The sequence below is a fragment of the Vulpes vulpes genome, chromosome 4, assembly GCF_048418805.1.
Source record: "Vulpes vulpes isolate BD-2025 chromosome 4, VulVul3, whole genome shotgun sequence".
Taxonomy (NCBI): domain Eukaryota; kingdom Metazoa; phylum Chordata; class Mammalia; order Carnivora; family Canidae; genus Vulpes; species Vulpes vulpes.
This window is the reverse complement of record NC_132783.1, coordinates 88544589-88562442: the sequence shown is the minus strand read 5'-3', so window position 1 is coordinate 88562442 and position 17854 is coordinate 88544589. Positions and strand designations below refer to the sequence as shown.

Here is a 17854-nt window from a genome sequence, read left to right as displayed (position 1 = left end):
GGCCCCTTGGTAAGGCGGCCTCAGCCAGAAGGGGCCCAGCAACCCCCACCTTCTGGATTTTCGGTTCCGGCCCCCCTCACCTGCATGGCGGTCCCTGAAATCACTGGCTCCAAGTTTAACCTGAGTCACCAAACGAGCCCGCTTCGTTCCTCTGTTACGGCTTCTCCCCGAAAAGAAAGGCGTGCGGCGGGGGGGGCCACCAGGCCGTCTACATCTCAGGGCCCTCAGTGTCCCCATGTGCCTCTGTCCCAGGGCTGTCACCACAGCTCCGCCCCGGGTCCACTCCTCGGGACAGGAGCTACTTCCCATTCATCTCTGTCACCTCCTTTCCTTTTTTTTTTTTTTTTAATTTTAAAGATTGTATTTATTTATGTATCCATGAGAGACCCAGAGAGAGAGGCAGAGACATAGGCAGAGGGAGAAGCAGGCTCCCTGCGGGAGGCCCGACGCGGGACTCGATCCTGGGACCTCGGGGTCACACCCTGAGCCACAGGCAGACGCTCAGCCACTGAGCCCCCCAGGTGCCCTGTGTGACCCCCCTTTCTTATCTCCAGGCTCTCCAGACGCTGTCCCGACAGAGGCCGAAGCACTAGGCCTCCGTCCTCCGCAGTTTCTCCCAGGCTCCCGGAGCCGCCGAGTTTGTGGGGTGAACAGGCTCACAGGCCTTCAGTTTTGGGGGCTCTTGCGGGGCTCCCGTGGGGAGCTGCTGAGACCACGGCTCCCCTGGACATGCTTGTCTCTTCCAGGTCCAGCCCTGCCTGCGACTGCTGGCCCCAAGCAGGCCAGACGGCGCCCCGGGCCTGGATAGCACCGACCTCACCGACAGCACATGTCCAGGACTCGGGTCATGCCTGTCTTCCTGACCAGACTGACTGTCCCTAGAGCACAGCCAGGCCAGGTGTGCCCCTCTCGAGGGACCAGGTGCCCTTCTTCTGGCACGAGAGGGCTGCGGGGACCTCCTTGTGGGACGTCAAGTCTGCACGGCTGCAATGGGATGGACTCTGTTCTCCCCCATGGACGGCCGTGTGCCTCAAGCCTGGCCAGTCAGGGTGACCAGTTCAGGAGCGAGCACGTGACCAAAGCAGACCCGACAAGGCAGGACGTGAGGACGAGCACCAGTGACGCGGAGGGAAGAGCGTGCCCTCCACCTGCTGGACGTCAACACGAGCAGCCGAAGCGCTGCCTGGAGTGACGTCAACATTAGAGCAACAGAGCTGAGAGATGGAGAAAGGCCAGCTGCTGAGACCTCAAGTTCCCTGGATCAAGCAAAGCCTGAAGCCGACCCTACCTTTGGATTTTTCAGTCACATAAACAGATAAATTTCCTTTTTTGACTCTATCAGGATTTTTTTTTCCTGTTACTTGCAAAGGAACGTAAGTTCCGTGAGGACAGGGAAGCTGTCCGTCGGATTCACCACCGCCTGCCCTCTACTTAGCACAGCATCTAAGACAACAGGAGCTTAATACTAACGATCAATAGATTGGTTACAGAAATGCCTTATACAGGGAGCCTGCGTCCTCAGGTCCCCGCCCGGGTGATTCGACAATTCCCAACACCGCTTCACTCCATCCGCTGCACGAGGACTTGCAGACTGTCGGAGACGTGAAGGTCACCCTTCAGGGATTCTGGGGGAGGGTGACGCCGGCCTAGGAAGGAGCAGACACTTGCCCCCGCCAAGAGCAGGGCATGGAGGCTGCAACCCCCAGTCCCACGGCCCTGAGATGCCGAAGAGCCATCTCTTCCTCCTGCAGGAGATGTTCTGGCCTGGGGAGGAACTGGCTTCCCTGAGTCCTGCGTGCCCCGGGCCATTACTCAACACTGTCCCTCGCCCGCGAGACGGTGACAAGGCTGCTTGGCCTCAGAGCTGGGAGCCTGGACTCCAGAGCCCGCCCACCAGGGCTTGAACCCCACAAGCCCCGCTTACCAACAGTGAGCCTCGGGCCGGTGGCCTCGACTCTCTGCTGCACCTCAGCTTTCTCATCTGTGAAATGGGGCCAATGCTAGCAGGAAGCACACGGTGCTGCCACAAGGGCTAAACAAGTTAGTGCATGTGAGCAAGCATCTGGCGGGCTATGAACCCTGTGTACCCACCTAAGTGCCAGTATTACCACCTGTTCCAGAGAGCTGTGCCAGGAGTCAATGAGGTGTTTACCTGGCATAGCCAGCACCAAGTAAAAGTTTAATAAATCATCTGTTAAGTTATAAAAGCCAGCCTGACTCCCCAGGGGAGGCCAACCAACCATGCCCCATGGAGAGCACCCAGTGCACACCTGAGGACCAGCACAAGCCTAAGTGCCCCCTTTCCAGGGATGCCCTGATCTGAGCAGAGCTCCTGTGCACCTTGAGACGGCCACAGGCCCATACAGGGTATAGGGCTTGGAAGCAGAGTGGAGACCCCGGTGTCAGCCTCTCTTGTCCCTCAGCCACATACCCTCAATCTGAGTCCAGCCCTGCACCTGACAACCTCCTCGTACTGCAGAGAAGCCCCAAATACTCGGATCCCCTCTTGCAGAGAAGCAGGGGAGGAGGGGAGAAAATCCTAAAGACCTAGTCTCCCCCAAAAAGACTACTCCACTGAATAGGACACGGTTCCACAAAATGGACTAGAGTTTATTTTTCCCCTACAACCCAGAAAGGAAGAAGGGGGTGGTGATAACTTCGTGATATGGGGAGAAACGGAGAAAAGTAAAGGAACTCCACTTGCTGTGTACACCAAAGCTTACAACCTGAGTGTGCAAATGTGGGTACGGCCCCACGGCCTGTCGGGGGCGGGGTACTCGTGCACGTCTCAGGAGGAGCCGTACGCTGGCTGCATATGGCAGCCGCATCACCTCCCCTCCAGGAAGTGGTTCTAAGCTATCCCATGGGGAGGAGACACCCCTGCGGGCTGGTGACAGGCAGTGTGACTCGCAACACCCAAAAGCAGCAGCATCGTTTGAAATGTAACGTGTAAGCAAATGCTCCAGCGTGTAAACCTATAAAGAACTTAATTACTGAACAGAAGGCAATTTGAGTCTGATAAACTTTTAATAATGATGCATAAATATTAATGAGCCTTCATTTCCAAAAAAAGGCTTCTCCACGACTCTAGAGACTAGACTTTATTCTCTAGCAGGTGTCAGAGCCACCGTCTTGGTTTCTCGGATAAGCAGAGACAAGACGCTCAAGGTGGGAGGGGAGAGGGGAAGAGTCAGGCCGCCCGGCCTCATCGCCATCAGACTGGACCATCCACGCTGCCACGGTTTTGACCGAGGCCTGTCTGGCTTCTGCTGACACAGCCCAGCAGTGGGTGCTTGTACCTGCTGCAGGTAGCTTGTTCCTCAACGAGACAACTAACCGCTCAAGAGCTCATCAGACTGTGCCACTGTCAGCACCACGTGCTCCGTGTCCCGACCTCAAGGCCTCTCCCAGGTTGAGGGACATTAGTGGTGTGAACACAGCTGCTGCACCCCCGACGCCAAGTCTTCCGTCTCAAGCCCATGCCTGCCCTTCAGGAAAATGTGAGCCCAGTGTCTCTGGCATGAGCTGGGGCACTGGGTGCCAGGCCCGGGATGAGCTCGGGACTGGGGAACAGGTGGGAAACTAGAATCCGGAGCCTGGAGCAAAGAGTACCCCCCAAATAGCTTGCTTTTGTTAAAGAAGGGTCTAACCCATGATAGGAACCTCCCAGAGTTAGAAGGATAGCAGCATCTTCTATAACCACCAGCAATATGACGGGACTGCAGAAGAATATGAAATCAATTACACCAACAGGCACCATGGTCTGGGGTCACTCTGCTTTTTTTTTTTTTTTTAATTCCAAATAGAAAAGAAAAATTCCGTTCTTTCAAATCCAACTAGATGGCCAAGCCCTGTCCCTCCCCACACATTTTAGTTACCCCCACCTGTGCATCAGAAAACAAAAAACTCAGCAAAACAACCAAAATAAAAGTGTTAAGTGGACAAGGCGCAATAGGCTGGAGTCCAAAGCACAGAACTGCAGACCACCACAAGGAAAGAGTTAAGGTCTTGAAAACACCACTACGATCTGTGCTTTCCTCAAGCAAAAAAAAATAATGCTGCTGCTCTTTGTAATCCTTTTTTTTTTTTGAGACTTTACACCCAGTGCACAATTTTTTTTAAGACGAAGGGAAAAGATTCCTTTATTTCTTAGTTGGAACAGCTTAAGCAAGAACTTAAGAGGAAAGTAGGTCAACTGACCTACTTTTTCCCTCTTTTAGAAATTTTTGCATTTGGGATCCGGGTTGGTGGGAAATTTCCACTCCACATTCTGCTCGGGAGAGGAAAATCAGCCATCTGACTTGACATGATGGATCTGCGACATGCCAACCATCCTTCCAAATGACCCATGTGTTACTCTCACAGCTTTCAAAACACATTTCAAGATGGGGATCATAGTCATAATGTAAAAAAAAAAAAAAATTCAATTTGTGCTTTTTGGGGGGTAGACTACATAAGTATCATCTTTATTCAGTCATTTGATGTCACCTTTTTCATTTCTTCCAAGTGACAATGGTGGCACAGCCTCAGGGTGGGAGGCCACCACAGACAGATTCAAATCCTAACAGTCATCTCCAAAGGCTACCGTGTTTATTTATTCCCTATAACAAATGGAAGCCGGGAAGGTTCTAAAACACTTTATAAATATTATACACTTAATCCTCATAACATCACTACAAGGTGGGTATTATTACTTTCTCCACCTCCCACGTCTCTTCAGCAATTCCTTGCTTAACATGGATTCAGCACCTGGGTCCTCGTTGCCTGAGTCCCCCACTCTGGCTGCCACCTCTCGACGGGCTCCAAGGCCTCACCTTTCCCCATCCTCCCACTGACTGTGGACACCACGCCCGGGGCCTCAGCTGGCTCCCTCTCTCCATCTCGGCCCCAGAAATGCAAGCTGCTGAGCTAATCCCAAAGGCCAAACAGGACAAACCCAGATTCTCCCTCTAGCGGGGCCGGGAGACTGACTAGCAGCAGCTCCGCTGCACAAGGTCACAGAATGAGCAGGGGTGAGATTCTGAATAAAGAACTCGGGGGATCCCTGGGTGGTGCAGTGGTTTGGCGCCTACCTTTGGCCCAGGGCGTGATCCTGGAGACCCGGGATCGAATCCCACATCGGGCTCCCTGTGCATGGAGCTTGCTTCTCCCTCTGCCTATGTCTCTGCCTCTCTCTCTTTCTCTCTCTGTGACTATCATAAATAAAAAAAAAAACTTAAAAAAAAAAAAAAAAAAAGAACTCGGGCTGAGTCTGAAAGAGGCTCAACTGACCATGCAGTAGGGGACAGTGAATCCAGAAGGAAGACCTTGGGGCCCCAATCTCCCTCCCTGGGTGGCGGTATATTCAAGGAACCTCCCAAATAGAGGTGGCAAGACCAGGATCCAGAAGGCCTGCCTCTTGTTCCCGCATCTTGCTCCTGGGCGAGCTGGGTGCTAGGGGTCGGGGTCTCGAGCTCTCTGGGCCTGAGCATGGTCACCTGCAGAAAGCAAACCGTGCCCGGGTCAAGAGCCGTTGAGAGCCCCGTGAGCTGGTGTGCACGAGGCCACCCTGCCCATGGGCACGGCCGGGCAAACACGTGAGGCGGTGCAGCAGCATCTGCAGGGAGGCCCCGACGGCCGTGCCCGCCGCCAGCCCCAGGCCTGCCTGCCCAGGGCGCTGCCTCCCCGCGGACAGCCAGCCTGGTGACTGCCGTCTGCCTGCCGCTCCTGGAGGGGCCATCGGCGGGGTCTCTGCTGCCCGCCCCTCTCCGCTCCTAGACCAAAACTGCCACCAGCAGTAGAGAAGTGCGCAAGGGGAAGAAGGCCACGGCCATGGAGAAAAGAACACCCTTCATCCTTAGCCCCAGACCCCAGGCACCCACTAGTGGCACGCCCCACGGTCCCCAGGGCACCCGATCCCCCGAGAAAGCCCAGGGAGGCGCAGCAGGAGCAGAGCCCGTGGTCCTGGAGGGACGCAGCAGGCGTGCGCTCGAGTCACACTGCATCCCAGGGACAGAGAGCCTAGTGGTCCCCGTTCCCCCCCGGGTGTGCGCTGGCATCCAGGCTGCGACCCCAAAATGCTTGGTGTTCTCTTGCAGTGAAGCGCGTCTCTTCGCACATGCTCACCCAGGCCCCGGCTCTGTCCTCGTTCACATAACCCTTTCTCAAGACAGAACTCCAGAGACTGAGGAGCGGCGGCTCTGTCCTCCCATCTATCCCACACCGGGGCGTCCCTTTTCCAAGACACACATCCCCCGGTGTGGTCCCTAAAAATGACCACAGCGACCTCTGCTTCCCCGCCCTCCCTCCACACATTTAGATGGGCTGCGATCAAGAGCAAGCAAATGAGCACGGGGTGTCATGCCGTATGTTGGCAAACCGAACTCCAATAAAAAAAATACAAAAAAAAAAAAAAAAAAAAAGAGCAAGGTGAACAAGGGGTCTGGAGGCATGGGCCATTCCAGAGCCCGCAGCTCTAGGACCTTCCACGTTCCTGGCCTCTCAATATGCCCAGCAGCCACAGTGCGGAAAGGTAGCACGCAGCACCCCTTGCACTTGGGAGCTCAGGCTTTGTGTGTGAGGCCACCCCTGACCACAGGGCTCCCTACAGGCCGCATGGTCTATGTGGGGGGTCCCTCCTCCCCGATGGAGCCCCCACTTTGTGCTTTGCCTGGAAAGGCATGACCAGAACACTCCACCTGAACGCCGGGCTCAAGACCCATGCCCAGGGCCCAAGCAGGGTTTACCAACACCAACCACGTCAGCCACTGCCCAGCACCGTCCCCCAAGCCCGAGGGCAAGCTGCGAGACAGCCAGGGGGTTGTCGCCAAGACAATAATCACAGGTCACACTGTGACCACTCTCCGAGGAGAGAAAACCGGAGGAGAAACGGGTCTCCCTGAGTCAGTGCTCAGACAGGATGTTCTTAATAATTTTAGATCCATGCTGAAGTCCAAAAATAGATTTTTTTCCCCCAAAGCCAAGATCACATGCACCAGGTTTCCTCAGGAGTATTTTTGGAGAACTAGAAGTCTCTCTTACAACCCCTGGAACATTTAACAACGAACAAAGGAGGAAGGAGGGATAACTTTACCACTTTCTCTTTTTAACAGAGGAGACGACTGCGAGGGCCTTGGTCCCAGCGGGAAGCCCGTTCTCCTGCCCCTCTCCCCACCTCCCCGCACCGCTGTGCTCTGGTCCCTAGTGTGGGCGGGGCTTCGGAGGGGGACAGACATCAGCACCCACCCCGCCATGGCTCATCACGGGGGACAAAACACATCTGTTGGCTTGATCTTCATGAGTCCCGCAAAGTCAGGGTTAAAATCCCAATTTCAGAGATGGGGATTGAAAGGACACACCCAAGGTCACAGAGCTGCTAGGTTCTAGAGTGGGCCCGTGTCTTCAGACGCCTTGTCCGCACTGCTCTTTGGAGTGTCGACACACCCCACTGTGTTTGAGGGAAGGAATTAGGAGTCAAAGTGGTTGCTTTTAACCTGCACCCAAAATCCAGCTGAACTGGGGCGCCCGGGGGGCTCAGTCGGTTGAGTGTCCAGCTCTTGATTTCAGCTCAGGCCATGATCTTGGGGTCGTGGGATCATCCATTCTCCACTTAGAGTCTGTTTGAGATTCTCTCCCTCCCACACCCTCCTCTCCTCCACGCTCTCATGCTTATGCTCTCTCTCTCTCTCTCTCTCAAATAAATATTTTTTTGAATATTTAAAACCCGGCTGAGTTAACTAGGAACATTCTACCCAGGAAAAAATGGATTTATAGTGGGGTTGTAACAGATTACATTATCAGCTCAAACTCTCCTCTGCTCCCTGTCTTCACACCCTTGGACACACAGCGTGGCCGGTCCTTACAGGAGAGAAGCAGGATACACTTTCCCACCCCATACTCTGTGACATATTGTGGGCAATGTCATGAGGCGAAAGCGATGGGGTCCTGCTTCAAAGAGGAGGTTCACAAGCAGAGAAGGCCACTTGCCCTCTGGCCCCTGGGAGGAGCGTGGGAGATTCAGGGAGCAGAGGTGCCCCTGCTAGACATCCGGCTGAGACTAGTTGAGAGCAGAGCCCCCAGCCAACCCCCTAGGAGGCAAAGACCCCCTAACAGTTAAAAGGGTGTGGGCTGCCCGTGGGCAGGATGGGCAGCAGCCCCATCCCAGGAAGGACTGGTGGGGCGCCGGGGGGGAGGGCCTCAAGGATGCAGTCAAGGAATGCCTCCCCTGGGGAAGAAGTTGGAGCACATCAGGAGTTCCAGACTTTGGGATTTGGGGGATGAGCAAAGTTACTCTCAAGAATTTGGAAACCAGGAGTCCTGGATGGCTCAGCAGCTGAGCATCTGCCTTTGGTCACCATCCTGGGTCCTGGGATCGAGTCTCAAATCGGGCTCCCCATGGGGAGCTGCTTCTCCCTCTGCCTGTGACTCTGCCTCTCTCTCTGGGTCTCTCAGGAATAAATAAATAAAATCTTTTTTTTTTTTTTAAAGGACAACTGAAGTTATCTTTATAAAAATAAAAATAAAATTAAAAAATCACATTTTTTTCATCCAGGTAGAAGGGAAAAGTAGAGATGGAGTTGAGGAGCTCTGCGATGCCTCCCCTACGGGCTGCCACACACGCTGCAGGCCCCCCCGGGCCCCTAGCCCAAGCCTCCCCTGCAGAACAGCGGAGCTGCACTAAGAGGCTGCCCTCAAGCTTCCAGGATTCCAATGGACCGAGGAAAAGGAAAGCAGCAATTCAGAGGCCGCTCTCTCGGGGCTGCAGGGACACATACCTGGGACAGAGGCGAGAAGCAGGGACCCCCTCGGGACTGGCTGGGAGATGTGTGGTTCAGCTACCCAGTGAATGGTGACTATCTTCTTTCTGGGCCCTAAAGAGCCTCTCCATCCTGTAGGATATGTGGAGGCCTGAAGGAAGGGGGTTGCAAGCGGACAGCTCCAGCTTAACCTCACTCGTCAGGCCCTGAGGAGACCCACACACTGACCAGGGCCCAGGGCAGAGAAGCGATGGCTGCCCTTTGGAACTGGGAAGACTGGGATCTCATCTGATACTTCATTCCCACCTTCATTCATTCTTCCTGCAGACACTTAACTATGATAAGCACTCGGGGCAAAAATGAACAAGGTCCTTAGTTTTGCAGGCTTACACACAGGTAGAGCAGATGACAGCAAATAATAAGGTGAATATCGATTGGGTGAGCACTCTTAAAGAGGGACGCATAGTGGGTGAGAGCAACTGTTAAAGGCTGCTTTAGATAAGGATTCAGGAAAGATCTCTCCCAGAAGGGGATATTTGAGATGAGAAATAAGAATGCAGCATCCATGCAAAAAGCTAGGAAAACAGCAATGCCAAGCAGCTCAGAAATAAGTGCAAAGGGCCTGGGGTAGAAAAGAAAATGGCTTGAGACAGGAAAAAAAAAATCAGAGCTGTGGAAACAAGGTGGACAAGGGGAAAATTGTGCTAGGAGGCCGGAGCAGGAAGCCTGGAGTTTGAGATTCCTTGCAAATATAAACAGAAGGAAGCAGTGCGTATTAAGCAGGAAAGTAACAGGATCTGATTTATCTTTAAAATATATTCTCAGGATGCTGTGCGAAGAATAAATTGTAGAGGGGCCCGAGTGAAACAGGCAGACCGGTGAAGACACCCTTGCATAACCAGGTGGTGTCTCTGTGACCTCCATGACCTTGGGCAGTCCCTGAACAATGCTACATCTCAGCCACCCCAGCTGTAGGGTGGCTACTACCTACACTTCATGGTTCACAAGCTTTTTGGGCTCCTGAAGCTGCGGATGGAGGTGCACACGGCCTTGCTCACCCCTGCACTCCTGCTGCCTTCCCTGGAGCCAGAGCCACACCCACAGCTTGCCCATGAGGGCCTCCCCATGAGCCCTGAAGAGTGTGCAGTCATTAGTGCCCATCACGACACTGAGGTCAGCTCTCCATCTGGAGGGAACTGGAAACACCTGGAAGCTGGCCAGGAAGCAGGTGGGGAGTTGACATTGCAAGGGGAGACAAGACCAAGGCCAGGGTGCGGGCTGGCGAAGCTCCCAGGAGGCCAGAAGAAGAGATGTGAAGGCACTCAGGGGTCTGATGGATACGAACTGTGGCAGAAGCGATCAATTCTACCCCAGGGAGTCCACAGGCAAACCTGGGCTCAGCGCTGATAAGGGAGGGACGACTCAGGGAGCAAGGCCGCAGGCAGCTGACCCAGAGAAGCCTGGCAGTGTGGCCAGGCTGCTGGGGGACACGAGCCCCTGGGGAGCAGAGAGGCGATGTCTCAGGCAAGTGTCTCCTGGATAAGCCAGCACCCAGGGGACCAGCCCACCGTCTGGGGACACACGAGCAAGCTCAGCTCAGATCACCTGAGCCTGGCCCATTCCCGAAGAACTGCCTGGTTGATTCAAAAACTTACGAATAAAAAATACATGCTTATTTGTTTTCAGCTCCTGAGTTTTGGGGTGATTTGTTACGTAGCAATAGCTAACTGATCCAGACGAGTCTGGTGGCCGGCAGCAACTCCCGTTTCCCCGTAGCAAGTCTCTGCTGAAATCACAATCCTGTTTCCCTGTTTGAGGCCGCTGCAGGTTCAGATCACTGGACTGGGGTCAGGAGCTTGAGGTATGTTCTTGAACTTGACCTCACAAGTCTATTGGTGATGTTAGGAAAACCTCCTCCCCGATCTGGACCTGTGTCCTTGTCTGTGAAACGGAGAGTTAGATAGTTCCAGGGAGCCTTCCAGCTCTCATGCTCTATGCTTGGGTGGCTCTGACCTCTTCATTTAGCCATTCGGTCCTCTGATCAACAAGTGTTTGTTCGGAGCCTGCTGTGCGCCGGCCCACAGTCAGGATCAGGGATGCGGGCTCAGACAACAAGACATGGGCCCTGCCCAGCAGAAGCTCATGGTACATGGAGAGCTCACTGTCTTGTGAGTATAGAGAAGACCTCTGAGGAGCCCCTGACGGCCAAGGAGGCTGTGAGTGAAAGCAGTGGGCAAGAGCGTGGTCCTCCCTCCCCAGCAGAGAGCAGGGAATGCATATTTGGGATCCCCAGCGCCTCCAGTCCCCTGGACTCCTGCTCAGAGATGTTTGCCTGGGTCCCTAAGGCCTTGATGAAGGCCACTCAGTACTTCAGCTCATGCCCTGGAGGAATCAAAACCTGTGCCTTGAACTCAGCACATTTAACGAGCAAACAGAGGACAGCCGTGGGACCTCTCTCCACCCAGGCAACCGGGGAGAGCCAATCCCTAGAGCTGGGAAACTGGCCGTTCTATGTGGGGGTGGCGCAGAAATACCAAGGTCCAAAGTCCTCGACTCCCCCTGATGCCAGCAGCCCTTCAGGACCTCCTCCCGACCTCAGAGAGAGGCAGACGTGGAAACTATCTACTCCAGGGGCCCGGTAAGCCATCCTACCATGGAACCAGGGGGCGATGGATTTGGTGTTCCTCTCAAAGCCAGCTCGGCGAGGCAGCTGCTCCTCCTTAAACCAGCGGACAATGACTTCCCTGGACACGGGTCTCAGTGGGCGCTCCCAAGTCCTGCTGAGAAGGGAGAGGAAGTGTGAAGACTCAGGAGGGGAGGGGAGGGGAGGGCAGAGGACAGAGGAGGAGAGGGGAGGGAAAGCCACTATGAGGATGAGTAATGCCAACACTCGTGCCTGTGGCAAGAATGGAGTCCAGGTGCATGAAGCCACTTTGCAGATGATAATACACCAAATATTCTTATTTTTCCCAAAAGAGCATTGTTATCACTTGCTTTGAAAAAAGTCACACAGGTGGGCATGGAGAAGAGGACGGGAGGGATGTCTGAGGGAAAGAAAAGGCATTTTCCCCCTCTAGAACTGCAGGGCACAAGCATCGGCATCCACGAAGGAAGAGCCTCACGTACCCAGAGTAGCAGACCCACCTGGAGAGGCCACTCCCCAGCCTCCCTCCCGGGGGGCCCGTGTGTAGAATGAATGTCCCCAAGGTTATTCACTAAGGGCACCCTTGGTAATAACCAAAGATTTCAAACAACTTAATGTTAAAACATTAACAGAGTTTCTGATAAATCATTTCTAGCTCATCTGTGGAGTAGAATACGATGCAGCTATAAAAAAGGAAAACTGGACCAGGGTGCCTGGCGGGCTCAGTCAGTGGAGCACAGGAATGCTGAGTTCAAGCACTGCATCGGGTGTAGAGATTACTTAAAAAATAAAATCTTTTGGGATGCCTGGGTGGCTCCGTGCTTGAGAGTCTACCTTTGGCTCAGGTCATGGTCCTGGAGACCCGGGATCGAGTCCCACATCGGGCTCCCTACATGGAGCCTGCTTCTCCCTCTGCCTGTGTCTCTGCCTCTCTCTCTCTCTTTCTTTCTCTCTCTCTCTCTCTCTCTCTCTCTTTCTATGTCTATCATGAATAAAAAAAAAATCTTTAAAAAAATCTTTAAAAGTAATAAAAAAGAAAACTAAATAAAAATAAATGAATAGCTAAAAACTGATATGAAAAGACCTCCAAAATATAGTTCAATGGAAATAAAAGCCAAGACACAGAGCCATGTGTATAGCGAGCAACCTTTGCTGCAAAAATACATAAATAAAAAGCCGGGGATATGACTTTTCACGTCACCAACTCCTCAAAGGAACTGGATGGGCGCACGCACACTGAGGACGGTGCCCCCCTGCGGGGCAAGGAATTACCAAGGAGATGGAGGCAGGAATGCGAGGCAGTTGTTTCCCATACGTCTTTTTAAATGTCCTGGTTTGTGAATCATATAAATGAAAAGGAAGGAAGGGAGGGAGGGAGGGAGGGAGGAAACGCAGGTACGGCCAGCCCTCCCTAGACTGCGGAGGGGAGGGTGAAGGGGCCTACGAATGATCCTCAGTCCCAATTAGGGCAAAACTCAGAAGGGACTGGCCTCTTCTGCAGGTTCACGGTGGTTCGGGAGGCGGCAGGCACCCACCGCCCAGCCTCACAGGGCCGCAGTCGCCCGGCAGTGCCGGACATGCAGGGGACCAGCCGGGCGACGGCAGAGGGTGGGGGGGGCTCCAGGCTGTCTCACGGGCAGTCGCCTCGGTGCCCTGGCCAAGCCACTCAGGAGACGCCGGTGCGTGAGGCCCTGCACCAGCCACACTCACCTGCCAACCTGCTAGCAGATCGGGGGATGCACCAGCGCTGGCTGTGCTCAGGACGAGCAGCCAACCCTGCTTCCCAAGCGGTTGGGCCACTTTTAACCCATTATATGATTTCACTACAACTCAATATCTTGGGTTCTTACAGTACAAGTTCTTAGGGACGCCCAGGGGCTCAGTGGTTGAGCGTCCGCCTTCGGCCCAGGGCGCAATCCCCGGGTCCCAGAATCGAGTCCCACATCGGGCTCCCTGCAGGGAGCCTGCTTCTCCCTCTGCCTGTGTTTCTGCCTCTCTCTCTCTGTGTCTCTCATGAATAAACACATAAAATCTTTTAAAAATTAAAAAAAAAATAAACGAGTTCTTAGCCTGGAGTCTGTGATCTATAAGAGCTTGGAATTACATGCAAATATTTTGGGGCATTTTCATGTGTACATCTTGGAGGGTACACAGCGTTCTTTAAGTGCTCAAAGGAACCCTGGACCCCGGATTTCCAGACTCCCAGAACTCCGCAGCTAATTAACATCTGGAACCAGATTCCTCACCACCCGCTCCGGCCCCATTATGTGGACTTGAACACTGAGGCCCACGGGGCGGGGCGGGGGATGACCAGCTCCCAATGTCACAACAGCTGGAGCAGAGCTGGATGGAGCCCCGGCCACACTGCACCTGCAGAGCCCCAGACCCACCTGACGGGTATGGCGAGCGGGGGCGGCGGCCCCGGGCCTGGGAGATGGTGGTAGAGTCTGGCCTCCTGCTCTTGGCTCTGGCCGAGCTCTTGGAACATGGAGCTGAGGCCGGCGACCGTGCCCTTCTGGATGGCGCGCAGCGAGTGGCGCCGGTACTCGTCCCTGGCGCGCTGAGCTCCGCGGCTCCTCTCCTCGTCCGCAGCCTTAGACCTGCGCACTGGGAAGGGGTGCAGGGCACACTCACCCAGACTGGAAGCCCAGGCCGGGTGCCCAGCAGGTCAGGACTGGGCCCGCAGCCCCGGCACTCACCCGGAACCCCACGATTCGGCTGGATCCACCCCCATAGGCGGAATGGAGGGCCATTCCTCCAGGTGGAGGCAGTCCCGACAGTGTGGGCCCATCTCCCCTTTCCAGGAGGAGCACGCAACCTTCGGATGGAAATGTGCACCCCTGTATGTATGTCCTCCTGGGAGTACCCTGCGTGGAGCGGCTTCTCAAACCACGTGCCCACCCACCAGCCTCAGCGGCACCTGGCGAGGGGATCGGCCTCTCCAGACTCCACTGCCATCCCCCTCACTGGGTGGAGGCTCTGTCCCTGCCAAGCCCTCGTTCCATGCTTCCCCTGCGATATCTCATTACAGATGCTTCCCCCAACCACGGAGGGCAGAGGGCCCGTCACTGTTTCTACATCAGAAACCTGGCCTCCAGAAGGGGACATACATAACTTGCCCCAAAATAAACAGCCAACGAGGGGCAGAGCCAGGGTGGGAACCCGAGCGAGGCTGGCTCTAGAACCCAAGCGGCTCCCACCACCCCCTGCAACCTGCCTCTCCACCTCTCAAGCCTCCTTCATTTGAAAACCAGGTGTGCCTGACACCAGAGCCCCTGCTCCTTCCTGCAAAAAGCCAAAAGCGCATTTAAGACCGGCCAGTCCGACCTCCTCATGTGGCTCATGTGGAATCTGAGGCCCAAGGAAGGACGGTAACTTGCCCAGCTGGGTCGGTGGCCGGGCGGAGCCAACAGCCATCCTTCCTGCCATCACCGGGTGTGCTGTTGGAAAACAGTGGTGTCCTGGGTCCCGCGCCCTTTCTCTGGGCTGCAGTGGCCTTGACAGCTGATGCCTGAGTGTGTTGGAGAGAGAGGATCCTTTGGCAGCTCCTCACTCCCAGATCACAAACTCCAGATGCCCTCTCTCTGGCCTTCCAGCTTTTTCCATCCCGCCCAAGGCAGGGCCCTGTCTCAGCCAAGTGGCCTTGGAAAGACATCTGTGTGGTTGCTGCTTCTGAAACTCAAAAGGGCGTCCTAGAACTGGGGAAACACCAAGAGAGGGAACGCAGCCAGCTGGAGGCCAGGTCTGGAATCAAAAGCAGTTCTTTCGTAGTCTGATTGCATCCTGTGCAGGCCCCTATCTGCTCCTAACATCAGATTCTTTTTGTAGAGAACCCTCGGAGCCGGACGTGTTCTAATTGCGCACGACTGTTGATTGCGTGCGGCGCCCAGGCGGGTCACCTTCCCCTCCGGGAGCAAACTCTTACCCACAGTCTAGTCCTCTTGCACCTCCGTTCCACTCGTGTGTAGCAAACACCTACCACCTACCCACACCGGAGGACTGTGCTCTGTCGGTGTCTGGAGGGTACAAGGTAAACAGCCTGGTCCTGAAAGAAAGCACTTCTCCCTCTCACGTTGTCAAAGCCCTTTTCTTGAAACATGATAGAACATCTCCCCAGCTCCGAGGCAGCCAGTGTGAAGTCATAAAGCTCAGAAAGGTTTATGGAATGGAGGTCACGTGCAGAGGATCCAGTAGGCTGAGCAACACCCCCCTACACCCCATCCCAGGGCCGGTGGGGGCTGTCGTCTGCTCTGGTCATTGCTATATCCCTAGGTACGTATGTGTCAGTCACCAGGTGGTACCCGTTCTTGGATGACCGGGCCCGATTATAGGTATTTAACCCTGAGCTGGGTGCAGATGTGACAAAGACCTTCCCTTCAAGGTGCTCCGAGGCTACCTGGGAAAAGAAGACAGATGTCTCTAACACCATGGAATGTGGGACAGATGAAGTATTGTCAGGGTTTAGGGCGTCGCAGCCCTCATCTTTGGTGAGGGAGCCAACAGCCATCACAGGAGAGGAAGCATCTGGAAAGGTCAGTAGGAGTTCTCCAGAGACAGAAGCCATCCCAGGGAGGAACCTAGGTATCCGGGACCCAGCTGGTTCATCAGCAAGTTGTGGATCTGAGAACAGGGCAAGGCCTGCCTCGCGACGCCATGGGAGAGGCAGACGAGGCTGGGATCCCCCCTGGGCCACCAGCCAGCACACTAAACACAGAAGCTGGGGCCCCACGACAGCCAGCGACCCCTGAGAGCTTACTGAAGGACAGCGACCGCCCCCCGCCTTTGTGACAGGTTGCAGAAGGAAGTCATAGGCAAACTGGGAAGACGGGCTTTGGGGGTTCAGCCGGGTGAGGCCCTGAGCCTCCCGACCCACAGACACTCAACCCAGCCTCCTGAAGGCCAGCCCCGATCCGGCCATGCTCGTCCTCGGGAGCCTCGCACACAGGGTGAAGGGCACCCCCTCCCCGCCCCCCACGCCCCAGCCCTCAGGAAGCGTCCTGACTGCTCTACTGCTGTCCCCGCTCTCCTTACAGGGTTTGTTTCCAAGGCATAGTCGGTACATGACATTGTGTGAGTTTAAGGTATTGAGCGTGTTCATTTGACACATTTATGTATTGTGACAATGGCCCCAGAGCCTTAGCCAACACCTCCGGCATGTCCCTGGGGCCAGAACATTTAGATCGAGGCTCCGAGCACCTCGACGTCTCTGCCGGGCCCTGCAGTCGGTCAGCACGATCGCCGTCACTCTGGAACCCCCCCTTCCCAGCGGGTCCGTGCACCTCGGCCAGCATGTCCCCCACCCCCGCCACCCCCCCAGCCAGTGCCTGGACCCCGCCATCCGGGCAGGGTGTCACGCCGCATTGGCCTTCCTCTGGATCATAAGCTCACGCGGCACATCGCCCGCCAGGTCGGCGCAGGTGGCAAGGTCTCTTTCCTTCCTGCGGCCTAACAATATTTCACCGTGCGCGCATGCGGGCGTGTGTGTGTGCACGCACGTGTGCTCTCCAGCCACTCGTCCGACAGAGGGCTGGTTTCCGTACCTCGGCCACTGTGAACCCACGAGTGTGGGCCTCTCCGAGCTCTCCTGCCCCTCGGGGGATATCCAGAAGGCGGGGTGCCCGACCCTAGGGGGGGTCTAAGCTTTGAAGGACACGCCATCCTGCTTCCCCCGCGGTGCCTGTCGCGTCCCTTTCCCGCCTGGGCCTGCGTCGCCCCATCCAGCTTCCCCAGGCAAGTCCCTCTGAGTCCCCTCTGGGCCTCAGGCTCCAGCTCTGTCAAGCCGGGAATGACACGGATGCCCGCCTCACGGAGCTGTCACGGAGCGTAAATGAAATGCCAGAACACTATAAACTATGAAGCGTGCTGCACGCGTGGGGTCCGAGGCCATCAGGCCTGCGACTTTGGTCCTTTCTTCTGAGCTCCCGACGCCTGAGTCTGGAGCCAGGCCGCCTGGATTCAGATCCCGGCTCCATGTCCCCGATGCGTGATACCGGACATGTCACTTCATCACCCTTGGCCTGCGTCTCCTCCTAAGAGAAATGTAGAGAACAGCAGCCCCTACCGCGTGGAGTCCCCACGGGGATCGAGAGCGCCGGTGGTGCGAGGAGCCAAGCCACTGCGAACGGCGTCAGGTCCCCGCCGAGGGCTCCCCAACATCGTCCTCTCGGTGAGCTCTGGAGGAGCTGGTGCAGCCCTGGCTCTGGTCGGTGCAGACAGGCGCCCCCGCCGGCCCATTACAGGGACCCGGCCGGGCCCAGCCGCTCACCCCACACTGTACTGCGAGATCCTAAAAGGATTGGATTCGCAGAATCAGGAATGGATTTGGACTCCGGCCCGTGAATCTGCCACGGAAACCCTCAGCCAGAACTCATGGGTTGTTTTCTCTTTTTTTCCTTCTGATCCAATGAAAACAACCAAAACCACCTCCTAGCACCTGAGCCAGCAAGTGTCAGACACTCTGAGTGGACCCCACACC

General features: G+C 55.5%; 1 protein-coding gene across 2 annotated transcripts in view; it reads right to left on the bottom strand.

Annotated features, from left to right (window-relative positions):
- Positions 1–17854, bottom strand: part of SH2D4B (SH2 domain containing 4B) — a 79864-nt gene that overhangs the window by 14250 nt on the left and 47760 nt on the right. The window contains exons 5-6 of one of the 2 annotated variants that reach the window (XM_072755121.1): positions 13770–13986; positions 11388–11515 (exon numbers count right to left, since the gene is read on the bottom strand). In XM_072755121.1, the coding sequence (XP_072611222.1) occupies positions 11388–11515; positions 13770–13986 (345 nt within the window). The remainder of the gene's footprint in view (positions 1–11387; positions 11516–13769; positions 13987–17854) is intronic. The other variant, XM_026010167.2, reaches the window with a different exon arrangement.